The sequence below is a fragment of the Acromyrmex echinatior genome, chromosome 9 (assembly GCF_024713525.1).
Source record: "Acromyrmex echinatior isolate Ae372 chromosome 9, ASM2471352v2, whole genome shotgun sequence".
Taxonomy (NCBI): Eukaryota; Metazoa; Arthropoda; class Insecta; order Hymenoptera; family Formicidae; genus Acromyrmex; species Acromyrmex echinatior.
In genome coordinates this window covers 10,589,293-10,614,789 of record NC_141860.1, presented here as the reverse complement: position 1 = coordinate 10,614,789, position 25,497 = coordinate 10,589,293, and the positions used below count along the sequence as shown (strand labels likewise).

General features: G+C 36.7%; 1 protein-coding gene across 9 annotated transcripts in view; it reads left to right on the top strand.

Annotated features, from left to right (window-relative positions):
* Positions 1-25,497, top strand: part of LOC147908614 (CCR4-NOT transcription complex subunit 6) — a 361,019-nt gene that overhangs the window by 129,656 nt on the left and 205,866 nt on the right. Inside the window, exon 4 of one of the 9 annotated variants that reach the window (XM_087409732.1) lies at positions 16,693-19,704. The exons of the other annotated variants lie outside the window; for them this stretch is intronic. Coding sequence (XP_087265858.1) covers positions 16,693-16,742 — 50 coding nt within the window. The 3' untranslated portion in view covers positions 16,743-19,704. Of the gene's footprint in view, positions 1-16,692; positions 19,705-25,497 lie in introns of those variants that run through there. 9 annotated transcript variants of the gene reach the window in all.

Sequence of the window (25,497 nt, the reverse complement as noted above, 5' to 3'; positions counted from 1 at the left end):
AGAAACTATGAACTGAACTTCAGTGTTTGTGGTATAGGAATATTATTGTATATAATATACAATATATGTATTAATTCTCTGATTAATTCTCATAATGCCACAGAGAAACTATGTTAACTTGTGTTAATACGATAAATAGTTAATATTGAATATACCAAATGTGTTCTAAATCCTTCATTAAGAAATATTTTGCAAATTATTTATAACTTATTTATACATAGCCGTTTGTCCTTTTTAAAAAAAATTTTTAAAAGCTTTCCAAATAGATGTATCTATATTTTCTAATTTATTTTATATAATTTATAATTTGATTAATTTTTATATCCGTCAAGATAGACGTGCTGATAATATAATATATAGTTAATATATAATATATAGTGTAATATATTAATAGATAGTTGTAGTACATATGAGATATTCCAAATTTTCGATAAATATTTCGTAGACTTGCTTTCAACCGTAATGTTAGTGCACTTTACTCTCAGAAACTTTTCCGGAACGAATTTCTTCAGTCGCAAAGATGCGAGGCGAGAGATCGCTCCGCGAATTTCGCCGGGCTGAAATCGTTCACACTTGGATTTTGTCTCTTCTTCCAAGAAATCTCACACAGATAATCTTGTGCCAGACGCTCTATTCCGTCGCGTTACGTTGAATTCTTGCCAAAATCGCGGCGGGCGGTATGCGAAATCGATATCGTACCGATTGTGAGGGCACAAGTGATTGTTTGCGATTGTACAGCTTTTATACCTGCGTATATTAAACGAGTTTTTTAAATAATATTCACAAAATACCTTTCAAAAATTTATTGATTTTATCGTCAAAATAAACATATTTTATATGTATACCGATATTTATTGCAAAAATTATTTACATTCTTTTGTGTATCAATAAACAAATATGGTTGAACAAAAATGTTTATACTACGAAAATATTACATGTCAATTAGTTTCAATATAATCATTTCCGATTGAATTACTTTCCGATTGAGATATTGGCGCGATGTGGAGCTCAGCCTCTGAATTTCATCGTCGGTGATAAATTTTCATAGGCTTTTGTCCGACAAGGCGATAAGAGAGGGTAGATTCTCTCCATCTGGACCCCGACTTCGCGCGCATTAAACACGTAAAGGTAGATGAGAGAGAGAGAGAGAGAGAGAGAGAGAGAGAGAGAGAGAGAGAGAGAGAGAGAGAGAGAGAGAGAGAGAGAGAGAGAGAGAGAGAGAAAGGGGCGGTGGAGGGGAAGGAAGAGAGAAAAAGCTCTGGTATATGTTAACCGAATGGTAGTCATGTCTTTCTTCTTCTTTTTCTTTCTCTCCTTCTAGAGAGCATTCTATCTTCTTGCATACCCCTGACTGCTTTATCGATTACTATCGGGCCTCACATATCAATACTCGTAGCCGACACATCTGGACCAGCCACCAGCGCGAGGCTGCGTTCTACTCCCCGTTGCTTGATATACTCGCGCCCGGTTAAGCGAACCGTTACGTACGTTGGATACATAATGATTATCTCTTGCATTACACCGAAACTCGCCGACATTATAAACAACATTGATGTCGTACACCCCGATATCTTTCTTCCCGGCCAATCTTTCTTCATTATTAACGATAACGCGTGCACTCTCCTCGATTTCTCTCAAGTTATCTCTCTATCATAGGTAAAGGTTTACTGCGGTCTACACAGGAATTACTCGCCAAGAAAATAAGATGTCGATAAGGATATTTGTTATAGATCGTTCGCCATGCATTTCCGCTTTTTGTAGATGCAGATAAATATGAAATATCGACATATTAATTCTGCTTTTATCTAAGACGGTGCTACTTATACCATAATTGACGCTTTTTATAAAAATACATGTAAAATGTTTTTTCTAAAGGAAGGTGTTAAAAGCGGGTGGACAAAAAGATGTAAGTAAAAGAAATATTTTTTTGTAGACCTTCTATACGATGAAATTATTAAAAATTTTGTAGCGTCTGAGAAATACCTCGAAAATTAAGCAAATTGAAATATTGATAAATACACCATGTTCGTACTTAATTTTTTAAGTATTCCCCAAACGCTATGAACTTTTTAATAATTTTATCATATCTATCTCAAAACTTACGAAAAAAAAAACACTACTCTTTTTACTTAAATTTTTTTGGACAACGGTCCTTTTTTGTTAATATATATGTTCTTTGATTTATATTTATGTCGCGTCATTTCGATTAAGTGTGCTTCTTGACATGGATTGAACACGACAGTAATGCAGAAATATAAAATGATCTGGATCTACGATGGTATCATTTCTCGCGCAATCTACGAACCCACGCAGATCGCAAAAATCGTAAGAAAGTTCGCTGTTGCGGAATGAATTTCACGCAGACGATTTTATTCGATGAAAACGGTATCAGGTCCTGTTCGGCGCCCATGTATGATCCCGCAATCTGGTTAGCCGACGTGAGATTGCGCGGAAATAGCGAGGAGATCGGGATGCTGCTTGAAGTGGTGCACAACGACGACGACAAGGATGATGGCATCGACGACGATATGCATATATGAGAACGCCGGAAACGTCTCTGAAGTCAACGCGGATGTCTTTTCCATACTAGAGAACGAATCAGACGTGAATCAATTATGCGGCTCATTGTCATCCGGTAATTTCCGTTCTTCATTTGAATTTCTCTCGTACAATATCGTATTAATTTTTTTATTTAAAATTACTTTTGCACAATATAATTTTGTAATCTTATGATGGTTCGCACACATGGGTTTTCTTTTCTTATTAATTATATCTAATTCTGGTTTAATATAATATAATTTATAAAAAGAGTTTAAATATTATAACGTATACAAATTAAGAAATAGGTTTTGAAACGCTATACAAAATATATATATATATATATATATATAATTTCCTCATTAATATTTACAGCAGGAAATAAAATCGGCCGTTATTTTTCTATTAATCTAATTTTTATAGATTATTATTATTATTATTATCGTATAATGTCTCCGATTTAATGAAACGTGTGCAAGCGTCACTTTGTTCACGTCTTTATCTCAAGTTAAGTATCTCGACTATTAAGGATCGTCTGATAAGTCAATTCGCTTCTTAATTAACGCCCATTCACTCCCCATTTGCATCTCATCACGCCCGCTTATCCGATCGTACTCCAACGTCACTTTTATATCTCGCGTTATCTATTCATGCTGGCTTATCGGCCTACGAATGGAGTGTACACAGGCTCGCAAACATAAAGAGCCGCATATTCAGGCCATCATTAAAAGGTCGATATCGACATAATGTTTCTCCCCCGATCTTTTTTTTTTCCCGTGGGTGGCTGACTTGTTTCGCACAAAGGGTCGATTCAGCATCGATTCAGTATCCTTTCGCTTCTCGATCACGATATTCCTCGCTTCGCCTCGCCTCGCCTCGTCTCGCCTCGCCTCGCCTCGCCTCGCCTCGCCTCGCCTCGCATCTCGCCTCGACGACTCCATTTACATTCGAGCGACGAGCGAAGTCCCGGTCGTAGAGAGGAATGAGTCGTTGCACCGCTCACTGCTTGCATTTACGCGCGGTGACAGGTATGATGGATGTTTCGATTTTACCCATGGCCGCCGCCGTCGCTGCTATGATTACGGTTAACAGTACGTACACGCGCAACGGGCTACGAAATATTCAATCGATATCTCTCTCTCTCTCTCTCTCTCTCTCTCTCTCTTCCTCCCCCTCTTTTTCTCTCTTCGATCTCGGCGTTCCCTTCGAACTAATCTGTACTAAATTATATTACAAACATTGGCCTTGTTTCTCATCTCCGCGAGTTATTCTATAGCAAATAAAAATTTCATACAACAGAGATCTTTACTTAAATTAAAAGTACATACGATATATATTGGGTCATTCAAAAATTGAACAAAAAACCGCGGATACTTTTTAAATGACCTAATATATATATATAAAATAATATATTTATGCCTTTATCATGCTATATATACAGAAAATTAATTAATTTTGAAATATTTATTTTTTTTAATCGTTCAACTATCAAATTATCCTTTTATGCACAATGCGATAAAAGTATTTTTTCTGTAGAATGGGAGAGACAGAAAATTATTAGATTCGCAAGATATCTTGCACGATAAGAACTCACTTTCTACACAGGATTCCTCCGCGGCTGTCGCCTAAACTCGTCGTTATGTAATCGCGGGAAATTACGAGGAGGAGCGTCGGCAGTCCCAGTGACAGGAAGTACTTACCGGTCGTACGATTCTCTAGCAAATGCTCGTTCTGACTACCGCGGCGAGCTAATAGCTACCGACAGAGAGATGCATTGGCGGCGATGCGGCGTGCAGTCGTCGCCTTCTTGCTCCGTTGATTTCGTCGGCGAAAGTCGATGTCTGGCGACGATAGCACATGCACTTGTCCCGACGTCTCCATCATTGGACTCCATAATTCTGCTGCATAAGAATTTATTCTACGGAACGAAGGTTCAGTAGTCTTAATTTATTTCACATTTTGACTCCTTTTTTTCTTTGGTTAGGGTTCAAAAAAAATCTATTTGGGAAAAAAAGGAGAAGGTAAAAAAAGACCGAAATAATCAGCTTTGAAAAGATCTATCTTTTCGAAATCGATAGAACGAATTCTCTCTCTCTCTCTCTCTCTCTCTGTAAGATGCAAAATAAAATCAAACTACAGGAGAAAATAAATATAATATATAAATTATATATTTGTATATTTTATTTTTCTTGAAGAACTTTGACGTGACGTGCTCACTCAAGAAATCGTCTTGACATCGATTCGGATTCAAGTTCGTTTCGTCGAGGCACGATCGAGAGCACGTGAAGATTCACGAAAGTTGGATCGCGACAGGTCGATCTGGTCGCGGCAGAACGATATTAAAGTTTGTCAATGATATTCGGTGTTACTCCGTCGCGCCCGGTGCTCCAGAAGTTTTGCGACCAGAGAGCGACTGGTATACATAAATACACCTCTCTCGCTTCTTCCGCAGCATCATTGCGGAGCTTGAGAAAAGTTCGGGCTGTCGCTTTCGAGAGAGATGAAAAAGGAGGAATATCCATGTGGGACGAGGATGTGTAGTTCGAAGGAGATGATTCGAGTGAGACAGGACAAAGTTTCGAATGGAGCGAGAGCATATTCTCGAGATTGAATTCGGAGATACGAACGTCTGCGAGCCAAGAAGAATGCGAGCGTGTAATTTCTCGCGACACACACGACACGCGAAGACCATCGCTCTCGGAGAAGTATGACGTGGACTTTTTAAACGAGGAACTGCCGCGGAGGGAAAACAGCTCCGCAGTGATGCTGTGAGACATTCTCATTGGCTTGGATGGGGAGACGACAGAAGGAGACCCAGAAGCGAGAGAGAGAGACAGTTTGAGTTTGCTTTGATCGGGGAGGTGCAATTGAAAATATATGTTCCGCGTTTCCTTGCTCCAACTTTTCCCTTCGGACAAGACGGTGGTTAAATTCATGCTCACAGTCGAAAAGCGACGTAAATCTTGGATCGAGCGTTCCAATTCACTCAAATAACAGTACAAGATGTATTACAAATCTATAATTTGTATTTACAATTCTTCTTTTTGAGGGAGAAAACGAATTATTCTATCTTTATTTATATTCGCATCCAAGCTGTCTCGTCGTTTGACATTCTTGTCGGGTCTTTGTAAAATGAAATATTCATTTAGCTTACAAGTAAGAGACACACAAGTTGTCGCGCTGCGATGATAGAATCTCCCCTTCACTCGTTGAGTTTTCTCGATGTTTGTTAAACGTTCTAATCCATTTTTCACAACCTCCTTCGCACGACGACTAACGAGAGAAAGAAAGAGAGAGAGAGAGAGAGAGCGTCTCGCTCTTAGACGAGATTAACCCTGGCGGGCAGCAGGAAACCGCATTTTGACGTAACGCACGTAAAATGCACTCCCGCGGCTTTACAGCGTCATAATGCGCGCGTTTCCCATCTACCGTTATCCTCGAGAACGCGCGTGCTCTCTCTTTCTCTTTTTCTCGTCGCCCTGTTTGCTTGCTTGCCGCCCGCTCGCTCTTGTCCAAGGAGATTTACATGCCTTTAACGCGGTAAATGGACCTTTTAAGACCGCGCTTATTATTTACGAAAGGCTGCGTCCCTCTCGCTCATCCTTGTGTATAACACACGCCGCGATCCTAACGAGCTTTTTATCAAGCGTTACCTTCCGTGACACGTGCATGTGCATGTTTCACTTTTGAGAGGGTAAATGCAAAGGATAATGATGTGAATTGATTTTCTACGATGGGAATTTGCTCGTTTGACTTTTATCCGTATGTTTATCCGTTCACAATATATTTTTAAGAATGCTTGCTTGTAATTTTGTGAAATGTACAATTAATTTATATAAATCAGATTTGATGAGACTTTGAAATAATTATTGATGTTGATAACATTGTATGTAATAACAAAAATATTGTTTATATTTTTTATAATTACGCTCACTGAAAATTTAAATATATTTTGTTGAATCTGCATTAAAATTTTGTTGTGTTTTTTTTTATTATTATGTTTATGTACAAACATAAATTTATTGTTAATTCACTAGCGATTCATTAAGTTGCTGTTTTCGCAGGATGAACATCGTTATTGCTATCATAAAATTCTATAAGCCAAAAGCGATTAATATTTCGATGAGCTCGGTAACGTGTTCAAACATTCTCGTAATTATGGAATAATATTTTCTCGTCCGAGCAATCGCACGACCGCGTATTGATCGATAGCGGATTGAATTACAATATGCGCTGCGGAAGTTTGCGAATTATAATTATATAACGCATATCAAAATTTATGTCCTTGATCCAAACAATATGTAGAATTTGAATTTTGACGCAGCCGCAATCTAGAATTATCCGGAACTATAACGCATTAACTGTTGCATCAGAAATTTGCGTTTATCCTCTCAGTAATGATGATATATAGGGTATATTTGAAATAATGCCCACTAATCATACACTGCTATTCCTAATAAAAAAAACTGAACTGAAAAGTTCTCTATTATTTTACAATTTTTGCAATATTTTTTTTAGTTATCCAATGAGCAACATATCTAAAAATCATCGTATAAGTCAACTTTAAGATATCTATAAGAGTTCTTTAAGAAACAAAATATTTCACAAAGAACACTGAATGATATCTTAAAATTGTCTTATATATTTTATCCATTTATTCGATAATCTTTAGAAATTAATATCTCGTTAAGTATTGCGAAAATTGCAAAATGATAGAGGACTTTTCGACTTAGTTTTTTATTATTAGGAATAACACTGTATGATTAGTGAGCGTTATTTCAGATACACCCTGTATATTAATACACTTTAATTTCAGTGTATTTTATAATAAATATTTACTTTTATAAAAATTATCGATCTTTCTCTCTCTCTCTCTCTCTCTTTCTCTCTCAAATCTTTCATTTACCGTGTTTGGAATAATTTATTATAATCGACAAGATTCATTAGAGATACATAGTTTAAGGGAGAATTGAGTTCACTGTGTTTTAAATACATAAATATTGTAGATAACCGGCTGCGACAACATACATACGTAACATATACGGAATATTTTATTCATATGATGATAACGCTATTTCTAACGCGCGGTTATCGTTAATCGCCTTTCGAAAGTTGATACCGCCTGTATTATTTACGAAATAATTTTAACGAATCAGATTGCTCAATCTGATGATGGGTAGGAACAAGCGATTATTGTGGCTTCTACAAAGTTCAATCCGCGATAAAAAACGCAATGCGCGCGAATAACCGAGTTGTTTGCCTATCAGATAGATATACCCAGGCCGCTCGTACGAATTTCATGAATTCCGATCGCCCGGCCCAATTCACGGCGTAAAATTCAGAAACGCGAGCACACGCTCGGTAAATGATCTGCTCTGTTCGAGCTAGTCGCCGCCGGCCGGTTGAAAACACGAACGTTGAGTATACACGGTGCATCGACAGCAATCTAGCTTCAAAATAACTAACGCACGTATAAACAACGTGTACACGCGATATCTATGAAACTTCCATACTCAAATTTTCATCATCTACAGAATCGTCGAACGGCGTTGAAAATACATTCGCCCTTAACGAAGATATAATAGGTCGTCGTTTGCGCTCGTGATTTCTTAAATTACAGTTATATACACGACGGTTTTCCTGAATAGCGAATACTAGCACGTCACTAGCACGAGATACTTGCGTGCGTTTAACGCGTTCTTCAGCACCAGAGTTTTCCGACCGTAGATTGCGTTTTACAGGCGAACGGACGTGCAAAAGGATTAGCGGGAATGTATAATTAAAACGATACATAATTATATTCCGCACGAGCGAGCAACTCTTTTACGGACGTAACGTAGAATTAATTTCATTATCCGCCCGAATTGCGCGGTACTACGTTAATGGAAAATCCCCGTAAACGTCATAATCGCGCTACGAATGCACGGATTTACTGGCGTTTAATATAAATGCGGGTGGCTTTTAGCAAAACACGCAGCTCGGAATACAAGCCAAAAACGATTAGCTCTCGAATCGATTCCGCCATTTTCTTTTTCCAAAATTTATGCGAGTAACCAGCATAAATTTTACGCGTTGTTCTTATTGAAGTAAACTAAAAATTGATATTCCACATTACGCTATCACTCGATGAATAATAATATAGTGAAACGCATATTTTTCACTGACAATTTTTACGAATAGACAATCGGCGTTAGTTTTTACCGCGGAATAATAGCGAGGAAAGGCTATGTTTCTCGACACACTCGCATTTCGTATTTATATATAAATAGATATTGCAGAAGACATAAACACGGAGTAAAAGAGGGCGAAAGGAGGATATTGAGAAAACACGTGGTGCTCTCAAAAGACCGGATATTATGAGGAAGAGCGAGAAGAAGAAAAAAAAAGGGGTGGGCAAATTTAAAGGGGTGGGAGGGGCAGGGTCGGTAAGAACAGGGTGCATAACGATAAGTACAGTCGCGAGTGTCATTTGCGGTTTGTTCTGAGCCATTTAAAATGCATTCTCAAAGGGAATCGCAAGCGCCGCTGTAATTTTCCGCGCGAAACGGAGCATGAAATAAAACGGGGGGTGCCGTACAGCTGCAGCACATTCCCTCCCTTCCTCCCTTCCTCCCTCTCCCTCGCTCACCCGCGTTGCATCCTTGCTGCACCATCCGGCTCTCTGATACGTCCAGGTTTATTCTTCCCTTCGGTTGCCCTCGACGCTCCTCGACGAGGAGAGCTTTAACGATAATCTTTCCGGGAGAGGCGAAACATCCCCTCTCTCCCATTTTTCCCTTTTCGCTCACTCCTTTTCCTGCGTGCAATCCCCGGTACGCTATACGCGGTAACGCCGACGAAGCGTTCCGAGCTATCTCCCGGCGTTGAGTATTAAAGATAGAGAAGAATGCTCGACGTGAAAATTGCGTCTCTTTTTCTATTTTCTTCGAGGGGACGAGGAAAGTGCACTGACCGAGAAACGCGCTATTTCCACGTGGCACGCGCGCGAAAATACGCGGCGAAAAATTCAACAATCCCATAAATTTATTTGATAAAATTTTAACTATTTTTTTAAACATATAATATGTGATAAATTATGTCGAATTAAATTAAATACAGTTTTATAATTTTGTTATTCGCGAATATTATTATTGTTGTTGTATAATAATTTTGATTAGCGATATGACTGAAATTGTAATAGAGTTACAATTATTCACGAAATATGGTTCGTCTAAAATACAAAAATGAATTATAAATAATTTATATTAACGTTACAGCTAGAATAGTATTATAATATGACATCGTAAGATATGTCAATTAAGAAATTCTTATTCTTTGTCAGAATAATAGTACCAATTAATGTTTCCTTCTTTATGAATAATTTGGCGCCACTCAAATACGAGCTCGCGCGAGCGCGAAATAATGGCCTTTCTCCGTGGCCTAGTGGTCCATTTCTACGGGATTTAACGTGCAATTAATAAGAATTACCGTGCAATCTCCAGTCCTCTCGTGAATGTTCATCCTTGCCTTCTCCTGGATATTAAATCCTTTGCGAGCGAGCGAGAACGATTGTATGTTCTTGAGGATGAGGAAGCGTAAAGAAGTCAAAAGCGTGGAATATTAGCTGCTGTGAATTTATCCGTCTTTAGCGAATATGAGACTCGCATTTTTCGCTGCTTCTGCAATCCGTTTTTACATCGAAATTTTTGTCAAACGTATACAAAAAGCGGCAGAAGTGGCACATTAACTAAACCCCCATAATGCTTTTCACGCGTCCAAAATGACACTGCTGTTCGCTGCGCATAATTGAGAGGTTCGAAAAAGCGGCGGCAGCAATTTCCATTTGCCGACATTAAATAGAATATAATACACTGTATTTTTTGTCTCTCCATAACAAGTCTATTTTGATAACTTAACGTAAAATTGTCTAATTATATTGCTGGTATTTAAAAAAAAAACTGATATTTTTAAAAGTTTTTTTTTTTTAATTAACTGATTCATCTTTCATTGTGTGAACTAAAAATTGATTTGTTTCATTAATTGTGTTTTAATCAGTTACATAACTTTTACATTGAATGAAAATAACATGAAATGTTATTTTATTTCGAAGAAAAGATACGTGAAATTTTGTCTACATCTTTTCGTATATAGAAACAAATTAACTTGCCGATGAGTTAATCCGCCGGTGAATAATTGCACTTCTTTGATGATCATTTATCTCAATGGGATTTAATATGCAATTGGGACGGCTAAAAGTAATTCCTTAATTCAGTGCGACTATTAAAGCGAGAGATGGGATGCATTAAACGGAAGAATTGCTCTTGTCGACTGAAAATACCGACAACTAAAAACGGTTTTCTAAAATTTGCCGATAGAATTTCAATTGTATAGTACTTCGTAATACAAAGCAGTTTATAATATTACGTATTTATTCACAATTCGAGATTATTAAAATTATCCTTGTTGCTATTACATGATTATTGTCATTAATACATTCATTGTAATTATTACATTAAAATATAAGATAATTCTCTCTCCGGATGAACTGAATATTATTTAAAATAAAATTTATGTCGCAAGTACATGACTGCACAAATATTTAATAATACTAAATCCAAACACAATAGTGCCAGAACTATAGATCTAACTGCCATAATCTATTCACTCGGCAATCTGATATCGCGTTTCTGTTTGATGACGCACAATCGATGATTTCGTTTCGAAAAGAATGTCGCAACATTGCTTTAATGTTTCTAGTCACGTGACATAGCTCCGTTTTCTTTTTGGTTCTTCCCCATATATACGCTATCCGTGGCGCGATCCAAGTTTATCGACGCGCGATTCGTTGAATCTATTATTTATTTGTTCGGAAACATTCACTCGGCGCGATTTCTCGCGGGCGCGGCGGCGCGTCCGCCTCTCTGCGAAGGATATAAAAATAATCCTCTTACGTGTGTATGTGTGTGTGTGTGTGTGTATGTGTCTCATAATGCGCCGGCCTTCCAATATCGGAAAGAAATTTTCAGCACGCCTTACATTCTTACTCGTTACATTTTCTGACAATAATATTCTCATCATGAGGACGAGAAATTCCGCCGTGTATCCGGTAAAATTCTTTTGTATGAACAAGCTTGAGGATAATGCACACACATACACGTACATATATTAGGTCATTTAAAAAGTATCCGCGGTTTTTTATTCAATTTTTGAACGAAAAAACCGCGGATATTTTTTAAATGACCCAATATTTAGTTTTTTTTAATTTTGAAATAAATTTATTTATTTCATTATTTTTATTTCGTGAATTTACTAATGTGAATTATTAACTCAAAGAAAATTCATTTATTTATTTGACAGCAAATTGTTTATTATTCTTTATTATATTTTTTTGACAAACATTTTTATTTAACAACTCTAAACAATTCACTAAGCTAAAAAGCTAATTGTTTTGTACAGCTATAGAATTTTTAGATCAGATAATAGTTGCCGTCGTCACTTATTTACTCACCACTTCGCAATTGAATTTCTGTCAATTTTACGTTCAAGCAACTCAATGTCGATCGATAAGACACCACACGACACCGGGTAACTACGCGAGGTTTATCATAGTCTGAAAAGAAACTGTGACACGTGGGAATAGGGCATCACCCTATAGACGTTGTTTTGCATACCGAACACTGACAACGTCTCTTCGTCCGTCTGACACAGCGCGAGCTGTTATCTCTCGCCACCGCCGCCGTCGCCGCCGCATAATCGGCGGAATAAATGTTTCGTACTTCGTACAGCGATGTCTGCAAGCCACCTTAGATAAGAAGCGGCAAAGACGTAGAGTTTACGCGAGCTTTTCGCCTTGTGTGTTACCGAATCGTCAAACGACCGACGCAATGTTAGCTTTGAACATTTATGCATTATTCATAAGCGGTTGCGCCATCAACGATAGCCACAAAAAGGCCTTACGTAATCGCGCGTCGTGAGAATTGATATTGTGCAAACGATAACAAAAAATAAGCGGCAAAACGCGTACAACCAATTTAGCTGACAAACATTTCGAAGTTAAGCAGGAAAAAAAACATAGTATTTTATTTATTCTGTCGCATTATATTTTAATCATTATTTGTATATCACAATAAATGTACTTTATGTAATAAAATATATAAAGTCTGTCAGCGCATTTTAGATCTTGACATTGTAAATCTATGCTTCTCGAATTTGCCAGCAAAAATATTGCATACGGGGAATATGTTTGAGTAATATATCTTTTGTATCGTGAAGTTTAAGATTTAAGTTAAATCTTTATCATACGTATGTGTGTGTGTATATATATGTATATATATATATATGCTGATTCGAAATACGCTTGTTACTGTCCTTTGCATATTGCACGTGGCGAACGTGTTGCATTTGCATACGTAGTATATGATGATACAAATTCATTCGTATGCGTAATTCGCACATATTTATGCGCGCCTCTTGCGCCATCGCGAGTACATCGGTATGCAACCAGCATATCAGCACTTTCAAGTTGCCACAATGTGCAAGGAATTAATTCTCACAGATTTTATCTTTAACTTTTCTCATATATGGACTCTGTTAACATCTTTTACGATAACATTTTACGAGACATTTATTTTAACATTTCTTTTAACACTTATTGTATAATATTTTTTTATAATTATTTATTTGTAATTAATTTATAATTATTTATTTATAATTTACTTATAATTAATTATGAATTAAATTTTAATTATTTATTTATAATTATAATTTATTAGTTATAAATTACTAGTATATATAATACATATATGGAACGGAAAGTATTGAAAGTCTCAATAATTTAATAAATGCTCGAAAGCAAACAGTTTTTGATAAATAAATAAATGTTTATAGAAATTTTATTTGTGTATATATACATACATATATAGTCGTCTTTTTTTTATAAAACTAAATAAATGATTATATAAAATCAGTCGATTTTATATAAGCCCTTATCAAATTATTTCGTTACGTACTCATCGTACACAACTCTCACGCAAATAGTTTGAGGATTTCAGCTTATTCATCAGCAAACAGCGTGCAGTTTCTGCTCGATGAACGACGTTGACACGCGCATTTGTTTGACCACCATGACACAATGCAACGTATACAACACGCGGAAGGTAAAAGCGTTGCATAAGTGCGCGCGCGCGCGCGGTAAGTATAATAGCTCTTGCGTAAGGTACAACATTGTTGATTACGAACAACGCGGTGGTACATTGTGCTCGGCTTCGGGATAAAGTCCGCGAGTGAGTACTGTGGCGGCGACGGTGGAACTTATTGTTCCTCTAATTAGTGCATCTCTCGTGATGTTATGAACGTGCGCGCGCGTCTGTTGAACGTAATTTGCATCTCGCCTGCGAGAGAATCGCGTCGACGAGTTCTCTCTCCATTCTCAATGCGACCAGCAGCCTGTATTTGTCAATAATCAGCTAAGCGCATTTTCCCCGTAATAATTTGTGTTCTCCGTTCAGGTTTAGCGATATTCGTAGCGGTACGCCTGGAGTGTTTATTGATCCAGCAATTGGAATTAACGTTAAATTCCAAATCTGCAGATAGCTATATCTAGTGATAAACATGGCTGTTTGATTTTTTATTTGCTTTATTAGATAAATTGTATAATCGACGGCAATAATTTATATTGCGTTTAAATAAGCAAAACTATATTTATAATATATATCGACAGATATATATTGACGCGCGAAACAAAACAAAAAAAATAGTGATAAACGGGCATATAATAATGGAGAATATCAATTTAATATAATTATATAACTGTATAACATAAGCATTATGTATATAGGTATATATATTAGCATTAAACGTAGATCAAACAACAAATTGCGCAAGTTTGTTAACTATAAAAGTACGGTTAGTTTAGAAAGTTGAAAATTTGTAGTAACTTGATATAAACACGAATATAATCATGCGATGAGAGTTGGAGAGTTCGACGCCAAATGAAAGCTTAGAATTGAGTTTTAGATTAAAACTGTCAAAGTAATTGTGCTAAAAGCGCAGACGAGACGTTTATGTAACATAGAGCGCTAATTCGTCTCGCATTTTGACTTTACGATTCTTCGAAGGACTTTCAACCGTTATCGAAGTTAGTTCTCGAAGCATAACGGAAGTTTGGAGAACGGTCAGGCATGCGAGTCATTTAATTGAACGAGAAAATACTTAACAACACGAAAAAGTTTGCTCATTTATAGTTTACTAATTGACTAACATTATTCAGCGGATCGATCATTGTGATGAACACCAATTCAATGATTTAAAGATCCGCTTGCGCAATTATTTTTAAATTCTCTCGTTATTATAGAAAATCTTGAATTTCTTGCAATTAAATTGTTAGAATTTCATAGCTGTTTGCAAAAAAATTTGTTTTTGCGATGCCGTAATAAAAGGAGAAACTTGACCGTTTGGAGATGCATTAATCGATTACGAGGATACTATTCTGTATCTGTCAACGAGTTAGTGTACTTTCTAATAATGCACTCTCTTTCTCTGACGTTACGCGACAAAATCCTAAATTGCATAATCGTTCGATCGAATTTCAAACTTTCTATTGTATCGTTTCTTTTTCCTTCAGAATCGTTAATTTACAGTTTAATTTAACATTTATGACGTTTTTGTCAGAACTTTCGATCTGTTGACACAGAATATTTCGATAAATGAAATTAAATTGCCGGATTTGTGCGAATAAAAATTTTATTAAAACAGTATCATTTTCTTGTTTCAAAAGTTACACAATTCAAAGATCAAATTTTCCAGAATCTAATATGATAATTTTTTAAAGTACAAGAAAACGATAAATATTTTTTTTTTGCAGAGTTCTTGATAATATTCTTTCTATTTGAATTCTGTATATACAATTTAAAAATAAAATTTTACAATTAATTTAACAATTATCAATTTTTATATACACAGAATTAAGGAAAGTGCTGCTACCATCATTATTTTTTTTATATTAATAGAATGTGCTTTTACTTCATAGATCTTTATTTAACTCATACAGTAATAATTATAAAGTTATGTTTTTTTTTATTTGTATCATTTTTTAAATAAAGGAGCGATCTTTTTAATAGAAATGAAGACGGAGTTACTACTTATTGTTAGAACAGATACTATATTTTTTTGTAGATGTTTCAAAATTTTTTATGATGTAAGAATTATATTGCTTTAAATTATTGCAGTTGAATTATTATTTCATCATACTTGCGATCTTTAATAGTCAAGAAATAATTATTACGAGGCATTTTGTGTCTCTATATGAGAATTCTCTCGTTAATATAATATGTTTTGTTAATCGAGAAGTGAATGTGGTGCTTATCAAGCTTCTTACAAAGCTAAACAGCGCGGAAGTTGAATTTTGCAAGCAGTTACTTATCATTTTCCATGAGGGCTTTGAAACTACTGCCAGGCAAATCTAGATTGCAAGATCAATGTTAATGGAAAAAACCGCTATTTACGCTACTCTCGGCCAGCCGTCCAAGCGAAATACCGCGAACATGCTTAACGTTTACCGTGGAGTGCGTATCGGAAATGAGCTATTACGCCGCTGAAAGGCTTCCCTTTAAACGTATTCACGTTCAAATATTCTTTCAGACTATCCCGCGACATGTTCTTTCCTTCCATGGCCATTTCCTTTCTCGTTTCCTCTGAAAACTTCCTCGGAACTTTTCTATCCTCTGTAATTTCTTTGAATTGTATTTGCATTGTCAAGTTAATTATTCGCACATATTATTTACCACTAAATTTTCATATTTTTTTTACTCGCTTTCCTCTTTGAATATCCGTTGGAAGATGCACGATTTTATCCGCGGCAAATCATGTACCGTATCTCGTAATAAACAGGTAGCAAATATGATCCTGACTTACTCTCTCGCTTACATTTCAGAGTATAAAAGTAGCGATACGGTATTTCGCCCAGACAATGGCCGCCTAATGTAATTGCGTAGCATCAGGCGGGCGATTGTAAATTTCAGCCCAGTTTCTCACAAGCGCGGAGAATCCCATCGACTAATTAGCGGTAGAGCGTCGAGCGATTGTTTTCTCATTTTCTTTCCTCTTTTTGCGCTCAATTAGCCGGTCGCGCGGGAGGATAATTGAAAATCTAATTTCATTTATTTCTTGTTGTTTCAGGTAAGTGGCTGCCAAGAGAGACAGTTAGAGACATAGAATTAGAGAGATAGAGACAAAGAGAAAAGAGATGTAGGAGGGTAAAAAGAGAACCAGAGACGAGAGAGTTGTAAGTAATCATCGCCCTTTATCTCCTTTTCGTATTTGCCTTTTCCTTCGTTGTTACCATCTACCGGCGCGTGGAGTAAGGTACACGAGAGAGCGCAAGTTCTCCCTTTGGGAATTATTAGTAAGCTAAATTTGCCTCGGCGATTAAGTGCATTTAATCATCGGCAAGGTAATTTCGTTACTTCCGAAGTGCGCGAGCCTCCGCCTTAGAGATATTTCCTTCCGTCAAGTTTAACGAGCGAGCGTTTACGCCCTTTTTCATTCCGATCCGTTTCTACTGAAAGTGAAAAAGAAGGATTCAGGTGCTGTCGTCTCGTCTTTTGCCACTCGCGTTTGTACTCGTTCGGATGTTGGATCATCCATATTTTAAGATCTTTGCATTTTCTCATATTTCTGTTTCTAAATGTAAAAAATGTTATCCTTTCTTTTTTTTTTTTACAAAAAATATTCTTGTACGATACGAGATATTCAGTAAGCTGCTTTTTAAATCGCGGAATCTTTATGAATTTTTTTCTTAATGGAAATTAGCACATTCGCGACGCGTTAAAACGTTGTATAAGCGATATATTTGTTGATATGAATTTTGCTGTTGAAAGCGCGTTCATTAATCTTTCCATTTATTTCGGATTCATTTACGTGGTACGTTCTATAGTATGTTACTCGCAAATTGTAAAACGACGAGAAAAGCGCAGGGAGGGTCGCGAGGAATCAGAATCGTCGATTTTCCGCGATTTTTCCATCTATTTTGTACCATCCCAGTCAGATCCGGCCCGGCCCGGCCCGGCCCGGCCCAACCCATGGATAAATACAATTAAAAACGCGAATTCGTTCGTGATAATGTATCGCGCGCGGTTTGCGACCGCGACGAAAAATCATTCGTTACTGTACAAAATTAGTACCGTGTACATGCGTGTGTACGCGACAGCAAAGAGAAAGAGAGAGAAATTAACCGTGTTAACCAGATATAAATTACATTCCCGTGTGGACATGGAGTAAATTCTACCGGAGCGGTTTAGCGCGTGCTAGCGATAACTAACAAACGTCCAAACCGGTGCCACGTTTTGTAAAATGCTTGATTGTAACTTATGCAACTTCATTACACCGGCCGACGCGTCGTGATGCGATTGTGTCGCGCGTGCTATTTTTCGCAATTTTGCATCACCGTCGACGGTATCCGTTGTCATAGATTTTTTTCCCCCCTCTCCCCCTCCCCCCCAGTTTAATCGTCACGTCGGTGCGATATCGCGCCAGTCTCGTGGAAAATCCGATCATTTATTAACATCTTGCTTTACGATGTGCGCATCCGCTTGCCCCCGGTACGCGTGATACATCAAGTGAGGTATTAAAAATTATCCTATCGGTCGTTTGCGTCGTTTGCGAAATATATAACATTCGCAAAGTGCTTCCTTCGCGGTTAACGCGCCATTTATGCGCAATATTGATGGAATCGCTTGTATTAATATCACGTTGTTTATTTAAAACACGCCCTGTTATCAAAGAAAATAAATACAATCGTCGTCGGCGCCATGATAAAACGATAAAAACCACAGAGCATGATTAAACTACAAAAATTCACTACTCAAAAACAAGAGACTAAATGTCTGTGAAAAAGTTCGACCGCGACGCATAATCGGAATTATAAATATTTATAATTCCGATTATTATTGAAATTATTAAATAATAACTGTATTGCCAGTCATATAGGCATAAAATCGTAAAACTAACACAATTTGCGATATAGTTATGAGTTCATATTAGAACCTTTATTTCGCCTCAACTATTTCATTTTCAATCTTCCCTCGCGCAAGCACATAATGAACATTTGCTCCCATCTTGACTTCCCTCTCTAATTACTGTTTAATTAATGTACAATTCTCGTGTTGCTCGGGAAGGGACTAATGTCCTGGAGCATAATAAACGTTCCGTCTGCATCTATGTCTCCCTCTCCGCCTATTAGGCACCCGCCAACTTGGCTTATACAGGGTGGTCTGAGCTATAAATCATATTTAGCTTTCAGTCGTGTTTAATTTTCAACGACAGAAATAAATTCTTTTTTTTTTTCATATGATGACGTTCTTTTCTGAATTAGATATTTTAAACTATAAATTTTTATAGGGGAAATAACGTCAAATTCATACAATAAATAGAAAATTATAACGTCAGGCATCGATTAAAAGTATGAATAATAATTTATGTAAGTGACAGTGGCATAAATCAAAGCTTTCACGTAAATGCAACACCAGCTTCGATTTGTAGCTGTAAATTAAATTCCTGTGTTACGGAAATTTCACTCGCCGCGTCGCTTTCAAAATAAACGACCGATATATATGTTAATGCGACGCGGTCGCCTGCGATTATCGCCAGCGCCTAATTCGCATGATCGAGTCGGGGGCTTCCGGTGTTTTCGTGTCATCGGCTGTGTTATATTGCGCCATGCTATCGGACGACGCCATGGATAAATCAATCGAATTATCCACACGCCACATACGAGGGCGTCGCGACGATCGTTACTGCCAATATCGTCACTCCGTCATTATGATGGCTATTTCGTCGGAAAAGAAGGAGGAAGAGGAGAGAGAGAGAGAGAGAGAGAATTATTAATTAATAGGAACACATAGTTCTTTGTGCTTTGAATTCGCGCGATAGTGCCTCTAGCGTTAATTACAATATTTACTTTTAATTTTTCTTATGTAAATAACAAAGTACTGCTGTAATATAAATATAACACAGGTAGACAATCTGGATGCATAGAAATTACTATATAATATTTCTTTTAGTCAAATTATGACACAGATTATAGAAAATAACATCATTTTTATTTTCTGTACAATCTATTTTTTAAGATAATACCAAACTGTTTAAACGCAGATTTTATTGATTGACTTTATATTGTAAAAAAAAAACAAATGCTATAGAAAATTTTAATTTTTGATTTTTTTGAAACAAACGAACAAATAAAGAAATTTTCTCATAAAATCTCTTTGATATTCTCGTTGATATTAGTTTTTAAATTATTCGTGTTTGAATTATAATTGCAAAAATAACAATTTGGTGATATTTTTAGCGCGTATATTCATTTTTTATTGCATATAAACACTATCATATATAGAGAGAATCGTCAGCGAGATCGAAACCTTCAAATGATTCGTGGTCTATTTTAATTGCGACAATAATGCATTCAGCGGCACCGTCAGCGATGAGACTCGATTATCGTCATTCATCGAGGGCGATAATGTTATGCCACAGTGGCCAGTCGTCTCTGCGAAATGGCCATCGAAATGCATCGGAAAGTCATCGGTCGATCGTTAATTTGTTATTGGCCGTTCGCTCGATTTATTTTTCATACAAACGTCGAGCTACGAACGGATGATAATCAATCTCACGTAAATCATTTTTCGCACGAAAATCAGATATTCCATTCATAGGGTAAAATATGAGAATGCGAATTTCATAATGAATGAGAAAAATTGTATGTGATATTTGAAATTGAATTAAGGATGTTGATTTTACATTATTAAGTGTTTCTTAAGTAATTATACGTTATTAAGTATTTATTGTATGAATATATTCTGAGAAATAATAGATATTATATAATTCAAAATAAGATTATATTTGCAAGTAAGATTACATCGATCTGATCGTGAGTCGTCGACTTAATTAACTTAATTAACCAGAATGTTTTATGTTTCTAATTTAATACTGTAATAAAAAAATCAGTTTTTTAAGTTCTTTATATTAAAGAGATACTAAAAATTTCAATTTTGAACACATGTATATATGGGACAGGTGATTGCACTTTTTAATGGAGAAAAAAACATCGTGGTTTAGAGAAATTAAATCGTCACGCAATCATTGAGCTCTAATTTTTGGAGCAATTCGCTGTCATTTCGTGACGCTTCACGCTCGCTCTTCGAGGCATCGTTTCATCTTCGGGCTAATAAAAACTTGGAGTATTACTCGAAGCCTGACAGATTTATTGCCTCGATCCTCCTTCTATCCGCGTTAATTACGAGATTTTACCTTCACGCGAGCTGCCGGCGACAGAGAACTTTGGATGACGCAAAACTTTATCCAAGCTTGACGATTTCGCAAGATTCATCATCCCATCTTGCTCTCGTTATAGAGCAAACGCTGTCGCGTTTTATTATATTATTCGCACGCATCCGCTCGTTGAATCGCTCTCGAAATTTTCTTCGCAAGATTATTCGGCAATTTTTTCTCCTCCTATTCTTCGTTTCCATATAAGCGGAATGATAAAATTTTGACTCTAAGGCAATACTCAATAGAGCCTATTTAACGTATACAAAATGATTGCCAATCATAGAAAATGATTTATAATTGTGCCATTGTATAATAAGACAAGTTTTTTTCGCGGTAAAAAACATCTTTTTTGGAATGAATTATGATATTGAAATTTTATGGATTTTACATATTATTTAGGATTGTTTTTTATTGCCGATTTTGTTGCCGATGTTGGTGACAGCATTTAATAATACAGGAATAATGAGATTCTGATACTATAAATATCTCCTCTTCACTTGATTGAAAAAATATTCTTGTATGAATAGAAATCAATCATAGTTTTAACGGCAGAATATATTGCCGTCTAAACTAGACTTAAAAGATAAAAATTTCGAAATACAAATGACGCTTTATTTATTTACTACACACACGCACACACACACACACGCACGCACGCACGCGCGCGCATAAAATATATCGCAGATATCTTCATATTTCAAAATCTGCTTAAAATAGTAAATAATGTATCTGTATGATTATAGAACGAAAGATAAAGTTTTGTCAGAAAAAAAGAATAATATGGGATGGAACGATTAAAATAAGATTTCCGATTCGGATCTGTATTTATAGTCGATTCGATCGCTTAAATTTAACTGATTTATTAGCGCATCGACATATATGTCATTTGTCATTCCTTTCGCAATAACGCGAATACGTTAACGTGAAATATGTATAGATCCCCTTATTTTTGAATTTGCTAGTTTTATATATACAATAGTGGGGTACCTGCATATCTGGAATTTGAAATTTAAATATTAATACTGAGACTTGCATTAGCATACATTAGGCGTGATCTACAAATTCCAAGTCGTCGTGAAACATTTGATACATTTTTGTCGTGGGCGAGAGCGTACGTTAATGGAAACGTCGACCATAATGTGGTTACGCCGCGTGGGACTCGCTTCTCACTTTCGTATTATCAAGTCTAATGTATCATCCACACGTGCGGGCGTACAGAGGAAATAAAGGATTGCTTTGCATACTTCAAGCATCGTGTTATTTTTCTCATGTAAAGTAAATATTTGCTTGAGAGGAAATCGACGGCATCTCCGTGGTATCCAAATTTATATCTGGAAGCATAACGAGTTCTTCATCCAATATAAATATAAATATTTGTTCGGCGGAAGATCTTTTAAAAACATATTTCAAAAAACGTGTCTTCCTATTTAAAAAAAAAAAAAAAAATCTTGTATGAAACCTTATCTTTTTATATACGCGAGAACAAATCTAGAGTACATATTTTTTTTTCAAACAGAGAATTTCGTCGACAAATATTCCTGATACGAGCGAATTTTTAATATTGCAAGGCAATAAAATATAAAGATGTGCTCTTTTAGCTTGGACCACAGTGCACGTATCTTTTTTCATTCTTTTCTCTTCTTTCAACCGCGTTTGTCGGGTAAACGAACGACCGAAAAATTTCGTATATTCCCGTAATATCGGAATGGGATACCCGAAAGTTTCGCGCGGAAATTATTCGGCCACCTTTTCCCTCGCATTTTTCGCGAGCCGGATGCCCTGCGATTGCCGCCACTGGCGGGGCTGAACTTTTTTATGAAAATCCAGTTGCCGAGTCTTATTGGAATTGGCAAGCGATCGCGCAGCGTAGTAGAGCCCTTCACAGCGCGATACCGCTCTCCCGTTTCGCAATTTATAAATCGAGTGGAAAATGGCGTCATGCCGCGCATAAAAGTTCGTTTCGGCCGAATTTTCAAGCGGTGGTAAATGACAGTTTCGTGTAACTTCGCGCAACAGCTCGGAAGGGTTGCGATTTTAATTTATTTTCAGCGGATGGAAAACAAATCGTGCGCATCATTTCGTGCGTAACATCCGCACTTGTCGTTACGCATGATGTTATAAAACTGCACGACACGCCACATTTTCGGTGGAATTTTATGCAACCGCTCGCGCGTGTATTTGGCATTTGGTTGAGTACGCTCAAATGAATTATATTCAGTGATTTGCAGCTGTTAGAAAAGCTGTTAGAGATTTCTCTTCATTTCGAATAATATGAATTTTTATTCTCTTATTAACTGGAAAATATATTCATCGTCCTTTTATGTGATATTGTCAATAAATACTGGAGAATTAAAAAATATTAAATGTATTGTACGATTAAAGGAAAAATGAATGTATGTAACTTAATACATTTTAAAGTGCATGTATTTAAAGCAAAAACTACAATAACAAACATGAGAATCTATATTTTATTTACATTTTTTTAGCCTAAATCAAATTTATCTTTTCATTACATTTATTCGGGAAGCTAAATAAGAGAATCGCCAGTTATGGTCAAAGTTAAACGTTGGAATAATATTTCCATTTGTTTTAAATACATTTTATCTCAAACATATGACTACGCGCTGATTACTTTCGAACTTGCAACACAATCAAACTAAAGTAATAATAATTTAACAAGTTAATCAAGTAAATCTGACAGGTTAACATTTACAGGTTTAACATGCTAGGTTTAACATTAATTGACGAGCAAATTTAATTTGTGAGATTATTATTTCAGTTTAATTGTGTTGCAAGTCCGAAAGTAATCGGCGCGCACACAGTCATTATCTGAGATAAATACATACAGAGATATTATTCCAACGTCTAACTTTGATCGTAATTGGCGTTTCTCTTGGTGTATTCAGATAAGCGCGGTTTTGTTTTAAATTTATTGTTTATCTGGAGAGGTCATTCGCAGTTTTGTAACTTGATTCAGATTCTCCTCGAAAAAATATATGAACATACGTTCGTTCTTCGGTCTCGCGTGCGTGCATTTGCCATACGGTCGATTATATAACTGGCAGCAAGACGGCATCGGGACGTCCTCGAACAATACTCGAATACGCTATTTCACGGCTGCGATACGCAATTGTTCCCCAGAAAAGGTGACGAGCGCTCATCGATCCATGTCCCGCGCCTCACGTGCACGCACACGCGCACACGCGCACACGCGTACACGCGCACACGCGCCGCCAGCTCGCCGATTAATTATCGAGATATCTCACGTCGAACGCGCGCGTTTGCGGTCGCGTTCAGCACGTGAACCCCGCAATGCAACGTCCGCGTGATGCATTCATGCGGGCCCGCGTATTCAGTCCGACTTGCATATAAACTTGCAGCAAACGGGGTCGCGCGCGTTGAGTCCCGAAAGCCGTCTCCGCCACGTAAGTCTTTCGAGCTTCGAGATCGAGGTGAAATCGAAAGAAAAAAATGGAGAAAATTCTGTGTTCGCAGTTACGTCATCGCGAAGATTTTAAACTAAGAAAATTATGTTGTAAGATGATCCTACGCGCTCTCGTCAAGTATTAACGACGCTCACGTTGCGGGGTAGATATGTATTGAATTTCCCTCTCAATCTGATTTACAGGATACTACCGAGGATACTATAGAGTAGTTAAAAGACATAGACACGCGATGCCTGTCTCGGAAAATCGAATTCTTTGCATTAGCAAATGGACCGTTGCGCTCATCGACTCGTTCTTCGTTTCCGATGGGCGTCACTCGTCGAAAACGAAGGACTGTGAATCAGTTTAATTAGATTAATGGATCTTCCGCATAGTCCAATGCCTAGTGTAGGCTTTAGCGTTTTTGTCATCGACTCGTGCTTTCCATACGTTTTTTTTATCAGTACATTTACATTTCCTCTCGTTGGTGGGAAAAAAATAGCTAATATTATTCGTATTTTCTACGTAAAGATCAATATCTAACGAATACATTTTCTCTTGAATAATTTTCTCTAATAACAGCGAAATAACAGAAATGTAGAATAATATTTTATATCTAAAATAAATTACTTTAATTAAAATAAAAGTTTTTATTTATGAGAAAATAAGTAGTTCAAAAAGTCTATAATATATTACGCTGTGTAATAAAAGGCTTACAAAATAAAATAATATTACTCGTCTACGTTTGGAGAATACTTTGCCTGAAGAGTTAACTGGCGGTACATATTATATGTAATATCTGAGATATAGTTGAATAATGTCAATATTAGTTGTTCGGACGAGGCAAGCTGGCAACGTGAATGTACGGTGAACGTTGTGCGTGGATCTAATTTAATTTCCAAAACGCCCAGGAGCGAACAACGGGCTCAGGAAACGAACGGCTGTGTCACACCGACTAAACTTCGGTGACTGTCATTAAAACTTGACGGAAAACGCCGCTTGTACGCCGACGGCGATAGTGACGTCATTGTAGATCTTGATACCCGACCGTGGAATATCGGCGGTTTATTGTAATGAAAATTGTGACGGAAATTTTCAACCTGTAACTTCACGAAGGACGATGTAATACGAGAAGAAAACGAAGTCGAAAAAAATTTTTCTCAATCCTATTCATCGAAATACAATTTATATTTATTTTATAGGTATTTTATATGATTTATTTTATTGTCAATTA